Source organism: Phaseolus vulgaris, chromosome 3 (assembly GCF_051622355.1).
Source record: "Phaseolus vulgaris cultivar YP4 chromosome 3, ASM5162235v1, whole genome shotgun sequence".
Classification (NCBI taxonomy): Eukaryota; Viridiplantae; Streptophyta; class Magnoliopsida; order Fabales; family Fabaceae; genus Phaseolus; species Phaseolus vulgaris.
Window position 1 is genome coordinate 33,224,161 of NC_143500.1, and position 9,673 is coordinate 33,233,833.

At 38.7% G+C, this 9,673-nt stretch overlaps 1 protein-coding gene across 3 annotated transcripts; it reads right to left on the reverse strand.

Moving 5' to 3' along the window:
* Positions 1-1,948: 1,948 nt before the first annotated feature.
* LOC137807109 (Alkaline-phosphatase-like family protein) lies at positions 1,949-9,361 on the reverse strand. Of its 3 annotated transcripts, none has more exons than XM_068607566.2 (20): positions 8,882-9,361; positions 8,769-8,803; positions 8,566-8,687; positions 8,343-8,432; positions 7,940-8,059; positions 7,714-7,797; positions 7,497-7,574; positions 7,246-7,371; positions 7,058-7,147; positions 6,667-6,702; positions 6,508-6,563; positions 5,620-5,752; positions 4,358-4,802; positions 4,173-4,264; positions 3,475-4,021; positions 3,164-3,278; positions 3,001-3,042; positions 2,626-2,782; positions 2,452-2,535; positions 1,949-2,353 (listed from the first exon to the last, which is right to left on the reverse strand). In XM_068607566.2, exons 1-20 carry the CDS (start codon positions 9,154-9,156, stop codon positions 2,216-2,218), a joined length of 2,865 nt encoding a protein of 954 aa, XP_068463667.2. In that variant the 5' UTR covers positions 9,157-9,361; the 3' UTR covers positions 1,949-2,215. The 3 variants fall into 3 exon arrangements, with proteins under 3 accessions (XP_068463667.2, XP_090156803.1, XP_068463668.2); XM_090300677.1 differs by having other exon boundaries at positions 6,501-6,563; positions 8,882-9,308; XM_068607567.2 differs by lacking the exon at positions 7,940-8,059 and having other exon boundaries at positions 8,882-9,283.
* Between the last annotated feature and the right edge of the window lie 312 nt (positions 9,362-9,673).

Sequence of the window (9,673 nt, forward strand, 5' to 3'; positions counted from 1 at the left end):
GCCGATTTCGAGGCGAGCGGGCCTGGGAAGATGTCGAGCGGACGGGCCCGAGCCGACCGACCGGGCCCGGGCAGATGTCAAGCAAACTGGGCCCGGGTAGATGTCGAGTCGAGCGGGCCCGAGCCATTGTCGAGTCGGTCGGGCCGGGCCGATTTCAAGCTGACTGGACCCGGGCCGATGTCGAGCAACTGGGCCCGGGTCGATGTCAAGTCGAGCGGGCCCGGGCCGATGTCGACTCGAGCGGGCCCAGGCCGATTTCGAGGCGAGCGAGACTGGACCGATTTCGATGCAAGTGGGCCCGGGCAGATGTCGAGACGACTGGGCCTGGGCCGATGTCGAGCCGACCGGGCCCGGGCCGATGTCAAGCAAACTGGGTTCGGTCAGATGTCGAGTCGAGCGAGCCCGTGCCATTGTCGAGTTGAGCGGGCCTGGGCCGATGTCGAGGCGAGTGGGCCCGGGCCAATGTCGAGGCGAGCGGGCCCGGGCAGATGTCGAGCCGACCGGGGCCGGGCCGATGTTAAGCAAACTGGGCCCGGACAGATGTTGAGCCAAGCGGGCCCAGGCTGATGTCGAGCCGACCGGGGCGGGGCAATTGTTGAGCCGACCGAACCCGAACCGTTGTCGAGCCGACCGGGCCCGGGCCGTTGTCGAGCCAACCGGGCTCGGGCCGTTGTCGAGCCGATCGGACTCAGGCCAATGTCGAGTCGAGTGGGCCTGGTCCGATGTCGAGTCGAGGGGGTTCGGGTCGTTGTCGAGCCGAGTGTGCCTGGGCCAATGTCGAGTTGTGTGGGCTAGGGCCGATGTCGAGTCGAGGGGGCCCGGGCCGATGTCGAGCCGAGCGGGCTTAAGCTGATGTCGAGCCGATGTCGACGGGCCTGGGCTAATGTCGATTCGTTCGGCCGAGGCTGATGTCGAGTTGTTCGGGCCTAGGCTGATGTCGAGTCGTTCGGGCCGAGTCGATGTATAGTCGTTCGGTCCCGGACCGATGTCGAGTCGTCCGGGTCGGGGCCGCTGTTGAGTTGTCTGGGCCCAAGCCGATGTCGAGTCGTCCGGGCCCGGACCGATGTCGAGTCATCTGGGTCGGGGCCGATGTAGAGCTGAATTGGTCTGTGTTTAGGTTGAGTCGGCTTAGGCCTAGTTTGAGCCAAGTTAGTCTTTATCCCTATCAAAATGGATTTAATGTAATTGACAAAGAGGATTTAATATAATTAACAAAGTGAATTTAATTTGGATTCAATCCACTTTAAATGAATTTTAAAAAAATCCAAATATATTTGATTTAGTTAAAGTAGATATGGATTTTAAATCCAACCCACTTATTTGAATTTGGATTTTGCACACCCGTACCAATAAAGCGACACATTTAAAGATGTAGCTCACATTTAGAATAGTTATAGATAATATACATAATACTCTTTACTATCCTTTTTACTTAAGGTTTAATTTCGAAACTAAAAAATATGTAATTATTCTTTTGTCTAATGTTATGAAGTTTGTTATTTTAACTTTTTTAATTTTTTACCTCAATAAATGTACATACATAAATAAATTAAAAATTAGGCAAAAAATAAAGATATAATTAACAAAAAAAAGTAATTAATATTTCAAAATTGGGAAACAACAAATAAATAAAAACAAAAAATCTTTAAAAGAAATTGATAGGTAAAACGAATGAAGAGAGGTTAGGGTTACTTTATATTTTGAGGTAACAAAGAAGAAATATTGAGTCTTATTTTCATTGTCAGTGTAGCTTTCTTGCAGTTTTAATAGTAGATTGGTAGACGTAGAAATAACTTGGTTTTTGCATATCTTGCTAACTGACAAGATCCACAATGATTACTGAATATGAATGAGCGTGGCATACTTGACAAGCAACACCAAAAGATGGAAAATTAAATTAACCCCGACTCAAGCAACCACTTGCCAAGATATAGATAGTAAAAGTCCGTAGAAATAATCAGGTTCATGTAATTATTTTACTAGCTAGCATCACCAAAAACAAAGCATTGATTGATTCGGTTCAATGAGCTATAAATATTTCTATATTACATAATTAGCGGACAAAATTCCCAACAGCGAGAGGGGGAGGACTGCAAGTTCCCTATGCCCCCTATGCCCTCAGTTTCACTATTTTAAACACTAAAAGATAAAAGCTCAAATCGTGAGAAACTTAAAACAAAAAAATTTAAATTGATCATAGTATATGTATGTTTATTCAGCCACCTGGTGATTTCACTTCTGGATCATCCCTCCCTTGATCAAAATAGTAAATTGAGGCCAAACAAATAAAGACATCCGTAAGAATAAGATTAAACACATCGAAAACAAACTTCGGAGCAAACAAACCCCAAACCTGCAAAAACGATTAAGCATTGAGTAAACTGTAAAAGCATCAAATATGTAACATCAGGGTAAATGAAATATATTTCAGGTAAAAAATATAAAAGTTACCATCAGGTGCCGCCTTTGAATTGTGACACATAGTATCGTGAAAGTGGTTGTAATTGCTGTTATGAGCCCATATGTTGTATACATCTATACAAAACATTGAGTGGTTATTGCATTGAACAAGTAATGCATGCAATGATCAACTAATGGATATACTAATAAATGAAGAAAACTCACTTGAGATAATTGTGTGAAAATAAAATGCTTTCCATGATTAGCCTGGTACTTGCTTGCTACAAGAAACGGGAGTCCAAAAACTGGAAGAATGATAGAAAAGCCAAATGTATCAATAGTAAGGAGGATTGCTTGGCGAACTAGCACAAATTCTTCAAACCTGAAAATTAATCAGTGTCTCAATTATTTAATTTACCAATTGTATAGAAATAGTAACGACAGAGATGCCAATAACTGATTATTCGAACGGAAAAAATAGGGTTGATTGTAATGGTTACATTTGTTTCGAGTCCCAATATATTGCCAAAGGAAAAAAGTCCAATAGCGGATCTTATAATAACTCAAATGTTTGTATCAAGATTGCTAATAATTATTTACCCTATAAATGCAGCACCGTAGCGGAGACCATCAAATGCACACCTGAAACCATAGTTTTCAAAATTATTACAAGACAATGGGAATGAAGGACAGAGAGTTGCAAATCTATACACCTATTAAAAATGATAATTATAACTCCAAAATTAAACCTTGAAGAGCATACCAGTGACCACTACAGAAGAAGAGACATGTCGCAAAGAGGCTCCATTGCATGATAGAAAAACTTCTATGAGGTCCATCCTTACCTTCTATGTTAACAAACTTCATAATAAAACAACCTGGAATACATTGAAAATCAAACATTTCTTCACTAAAGAGCATGCAGCTTTGAGCACATGAAACTGACTACTAAACCGCAATACCCATTCCTTATCTACAAAGGTATAACCAAAGCCATGAAAGAAATGTATTCGAGAATTATGCAGCAAGATATAGGCCATTTATACAACATAAGAGCACAAAAAGAAAGAGCACCTCCAAATATGGACGCAAAAGCAACCATGGGACCCTGTTTTCCTGAGAGAAGAATGACAGTTGAACTCCACGCAGATAACATGGATGTTGTTTTTGCAACTAAATTTGTTTTGCAGTCTAAATTGCTTTTCTTAAATAATTGACCAAATGTCAGAAATAACAACTGCCCCAGAGCAATAGCATAAATGATTCTAGGAATATAAGTTCTTCCAACACTTTGAGGTATCAATGCGCCATCAAATCTATTACTGTCTGTGATCCAATGAGCAATTATTAGCATATAACTCAAGATAGTGCCCAGTATGAAATACTTCCATGGCCAATCAAAGAAGCTGCCACGGGTGGCCTTGTACAACCAAGCTGCCAACAGAATCAGAACTGCGATTGGGACAACTTCAGCTGCATAGTCCCAAACAGGTAAACCTGAGGCTATGTTGATGATCCATGAGGTATAGTCTTTCATGAAAGCAGATGTGGCAGCCTGCTTGGACAGCCCAACTTCAATTGCAAATCGGCAAAAAGTGCTCAAAATAAGAAACCCAATGCTCTGCAGAAAAGATAAATAAGTTAAAGAGCCATTTAATTAGAATTCCAAGAAGACTTCTATAGGCACACATGCGTTAGAATGTAAGGAAGTTCAGAAATAAATTAAGCTTTTAGACAGAGGACAGAAAAAAAAAACTAAACAAAACACATACTTCTATTAACAGCTTCCCCTTGATAACAGATTGGCGTAATGTCACAACTCCAGATGTGCTCAAAAGAAAATTTGCTACTTTCCCTTCCTCCACTGACAAAAAGATAGAGTGAAAAATACAATAACTATTTTAAACATTCTGGATAAACAAAGTGGAATGTATGTTGATAAAAACTTCACACTTACGGATATAACTGTTTGAAAGGAAACTGAATGCACGGATGGCCAGTAAAAAGATTGTAAGAATTGAGCCATTGACAATCCAAGAACCTCCAGATGATGACAGTGTCACATCATGCTCCTTGGTTGTCCTTAAAACAGTAAAAACTTGAAATATAAGTGATATTAACATGATTCCAATGCCAATTCCCATCATGTTCAAATCAAATTCAGTCCATTTAGACCGAGCTAACTCAGTGACCGCTGTTAGGAATTTGAAGTATTCATCAATTTGCTTCTTCAGTGCTGACACTGATATATCGCTGTTATTTTGTCTATCAAGCAGAATCTTTTTGGTGGAATGTGACCAATGATTCTCTGCTTGAGCATAGATGCTTGCTATTCGTGAAAATTCATCATGAGAGAATCCAACGGCTGATGATGCTGAGTAAGCATCTACATATCTCTTCACCTAGACAAGGAGAAAATCATTATTCTAATGACTAAATGATATCTCACACACACACACTCTCCTAAATGCTTATATCATTATTGGTTGCCGTAATTAAATATCAAAATTGTAGTAAAACCCAAGATTTCCTTAAAGTATAATTAAGCTATTTTGAAAGCATAAAAGACTCGTGTTTTTTCTGATTAAATAACACATGAATGGTAAGCTTGTCAATAATATTTTTACATGCAGCACCACAGTGCAAACCATCAAAATTTACTAGCATAACAAAAATGTCCTGCATTTATTGTTTATGAAAAAATAACGCAAGTGTATTGGATATGAGACACAGTTTACTCACAATACAAAAATGTCAATGCATATACGTACATACATGCATGTGTGCATACATATTTGTGTGTGCATTTGTTAGTCCTCATATGTTCAATCGGGAAAGAAAACATGGGATATGTTTGTTTAAGTCTAAAAAATATTAACATATTAAACAGTTCACTTGTCTATCTTGGTGCTTGAGCAACATTGTGGTATCAACTAACAAACTCCAACAGAAAACCGTTTCTTATAAAGTAAGCATGGGGTTCTCAAAAGTCCAAACAAGAATTATGTTAAATGAGACAAGAAGAAGAAAGAATGCTGTGTTTTTCAAGTCAACAAATATCCTGAGGAGAAAAGAGTAAATGCTGCATCCAGGAAAGGGAGGTATTCTAACTTTCGAATTGCACCATCAAGGTCCGTTTCACAACTGTATAGCCAAATTTCAGCAGAAAAGTTGTAGAAAGAGTAACTTGTAATTAAGAATATAAGATTCAGCAAGTACCTGCCAAGAATTTATGCACAATGCATTAGCATAATTCTGCATCCAGACATCTGATTCTGACAGCTTTTGAGAGGCATCCGAATTCCAACTATCTGCTCCCAAAGCATATAATTCAGGATTGATATGACCAATGCTGATGACCAAGAAAAAGACGTTGTGAGTATCAACAGTCATCAATAAATTTTTAAAATGTGCTTCAATAAGAAAATGAAAAACCAGACATCAAAATAGAAGCTTCCAGATTGAAGAAATTAATGGAGAATAGGATTCGGGACATATAGATAGGGACAGCAAAGTGATGAATTGACAAGGCTTAACTCAATAAATATGGAGGCTTATATGCACAAGATTAATGTTCTGATGCACGATATATTTGTTGGACTCGACTGAAAGAATTGCACAGGTGCTTCATTTCATAATCTTCATTTATATATATGTGTTTCTATCAAGCCTATGTAGCAAGAATTTATGAAGCCCTCTGGAAAATCTAAATGCTGAATGATAGGATAGACATCTACTTAGGCACAATGGCTCCAAAATTTCCTTATATATTCATCTATCCTCTTAAAAATTTTAAGAAAAATAAATTTCAATCCCCTTCAACTCCCAATATTTTTGTAAATTCTCAACACCAAATAACACATAAAACCAATACTTTCAAGCAAAAAGTATCCTAGGCCTTTGCAAACCACCTTAAAACATGAAATACTGAATCAAGATTGAGACCAAAATAACCTTCCATTTAACCCACAGCTCATACAGGAAAACAAAATGTTACAAAGAAATATAGAAAGTCAATTGAGTCAATACATCAGGCTAATTATATAGCTATACTAGTGCAAGACAAAGGAAGATAGTAGTAATATAGACAGGTTGCTTACACTGCACCTTCCATATGGGAAAGGTATGCCAAGCAAAGCTGAGATTGTTACTGCAAAGTCTAGCTGTAAAGGATGATAGGCAATTGGATGAATACAGATATCAATATATTAAATTATATCTGAGGTGTTCAAATGCCATTATTACAAAGGGAAAAACTTTGCTAACCTGCTGCATGGAGCTGATACAAACATTCTTCCCATCCTGAAATGTAATTTACCCATAAAAATATTAAAATCCAAGCACAGAAATATAAAGATCAATGTCAGCTTCGTGCAATAGCACTACCTATGAGTAGAATGAATATTTATCCAAGTGTATCCTTTAAGTTAGATATGCATGAACTTAGTGTTATAGTTTACCAGTGGTCTCCTCAATAACTTATTTATGCATAACCATTTTCCACTCCCAATTATGCTCTCCATTTCTTGATTTTTCTTGCACTAAAGGTAATGAGCATGTGCAAGAGGAAGCAAAAGATTGTTGAAATTTGGAAAGAGAAAAAAGACACCAGCATTTTTATTGTCTATGTTTAAACTTTAAAAGGAATAGTAAATACCAGATCCTGTTGAATAGAACAAGAATCAAATTCTGCAGGTACAGACGAAAGAGGCTTCTTAAAACTCATGGCAAAAAGGGCAGTTTCAACCTGCATGATTTCATCACCAGTATCCTAAGTCAAATTTGGAAAAATTTATAAATGAAAAAACAAAGCATATGAAAAGACACTATAAGTGCTGTACACACCTCTTCAGCACTCCCACCACCATGATCACCATTTAATGTTTGTCCATGGTCACCCATGACCACAAGCAAAGTATTTTCATGTGAGCTCCCAGGTCCAGACTGATTTTCCAGAACTTCAATAACTTTCTAAAACAACTTACATTAGTTTGTTTAACCCATGGAAATCAGCAATACTAAACCAACATATTTTGATAAAGCATGAATACAAGATTTCCACAAATATTGTAAATCAAGGATTGCAAAAAACATACCTCTAAGATGGTATTGTATTGCTCCAACTTTTCTATCATTGGGGTTGAGTCAACACCAAATATATGTCCTGCATGATCCTGAACCAAGCAGAATACAATACACAACCTCGTGAAAATTGCTTACACACTGGTAAGGAGAACGAGAACAGGAATAACAAGTATAGAATGAGGATATTAGGATTATTAGGTGAATAGCATGAAATAATATCAAACCTACCACTCCAAGAAAATGTGCAATAAGAACATCCCAATCTTCTTCATATAAGGATGGTAATAGGTGATCAATGCATCCATTGTCAACCTAGAAAATAAACAACAATATTTAATATTCATTGAAATGATGGATCAAACAAAAAGACTAAAGCCACCCATGCTCAATTCACATATACTGGAGGGATTAGAAGTCTAATCAAAAGTCAGGTTTAACACGAAAGAAGGCCTACTGTATGAAGATCTTTGACATTAAAAGACGGGTATGGATAAGATCTTTCAAAATGATGAGGAAATAACTGAGTCCACGTATCATCCCCCATCATAACAACTTTCTTTCCATTTTGAACCAACTGCAAGTGAGCACATAAATTAGCAGAAATTTAACAAGAATCTGCTTCAAATCTGGGATCAAAGTAGTGAAGCAATATTTGGATGACAAACATTACAGACAAGGTTTAAAAATCGACCACAATGTCCAGGACTCTCTACTCACTATGAGTGCATCGCAACCTCAATTGTGGCCACAGGGCCTCATTTACCCACAATATCAAGGATCGCAACGAAACCCCAATCGCTACTACAACTCTAATATAAAACCTAGATTACAAGCAAGAAGCTAGAGAGAATACCTACCTGATTTATGAAGTTATCTTCCACAATTGCCGGTGCACCAAAGCTGTTACCAACATCAACGAAAGTCGGAAGTCCACCAGTTGTCAAGCCCTTCATCAGTTCAAGATACTAAACATCAAATCCCGAATTCATAGACATTCAACACAATCTAGCAACGGGGAATGTTATCATACTAATTCATTATCGTAACACGTTGAATTCATGAAAAAGAAATTGATTAGACCTTCAAGCGCTGCAAACTAGTGGTAGGCGGATCAGCAATGGCTTTGAAAATCCTTGCGGACAACGGTCGCGTCGACGCCGCATTCTTCAAAACTGGCAGTTTATCCATCCACGGTTTCGACTCTGTCACACAACATAACAAACTTGTGAGAAAAAGAAGAAGAAAAATCGTTTAGCAAGTGAAGAATAAGTGAGATAGGTAACCTGCGAAGAAGGTACTGGGAGCAACGAAATCAAACCTGAAACGCAAATCACAGAACATAACGCCATTAATGAATGGTGATAATTGTGAACATCATCCACACATGGTAGTGTACCTGAGAGCATCGAGAACGATGAGGACGACACGGTTAACTGCGGGTTTGGTCCAGCAAGATCCGTTGTTGGAAGAGAAGCAAGGGGAGAGTGACACGTCGGAGCATTGACTGTGGTATGGAAGCTCGGTTCGGGTGAGGAGAAAACCGGCGGTGAAAAGGAGAATGGCGAGGAGGTGGAGCAACAACGTCGTCCACAGCGGCCATATGTATCCCCACTTCCCACGCTTCCGTCCTTCCGCCGCCACCGACGAAGACGTAGTTTCCGTTTGCTTCATTTCACTACACCCCGCTTCCGTCTTCGCTTGCTGCTCTGTTCAGTTCATCGATTCATCTAACTTGCTTCGTGTTTGCGTCAAACTATTCCTAAATTCATCTTCAGTAATTAATAAATTCAAAATTGATTGTTTTTTGGGTTTTAGATGTTACCATTATTTTAGAATAGTTTTCTTTTCTTTTCTACATGAGAGGGAGATAAAAGTTGGCAAATGATCTCCACCCAATACTTTTTAACCTACACCCAACATAAAAGTTCCAAAAATACCTTTTATTCCGAAAATAAAAATTTGAAAGTGAAAATAATGCATTCCAGAAAAATAAATCCAGAAGAGATTTTTGTATTTCGGATATAAAAATCTGGAAAAAGAAAACAAAATTCCATTTCGGATAAAAAACCCTGGACTGAAAATAATACATTCCAGAAAAAATTATCTGGAAGAGATTATTATATTCTGGGAAAAGGGGTCTAGAATGTAATTTTATATGTATCCCATTTTTTAAGGGTATTTTTGGGTT

Coding starts and splice junctions, on each gene's coding strand:
- LOC137807109 (XM_068607566.2), bottom strand. CDS start 9,156: ATGAAGCAAACGGAAACTACGTCTTCGTCGGTGGCGGCGGAAGGACGG. Junction 8,433..8,565: donor CTAGTTTGCAGCGCTTGAAG/GTCTAATCAATT, acceptor GAACTGATGAAG/GGCTTGACAACTGGTGGACT. Junction 4,265..4,357: donor CCTTTCAAACAGTTATATCC/GTAAGTGTGAAG, acceptor TCTTTTTGTCAG/TGGAGGAAGGGAAAGTAGCA.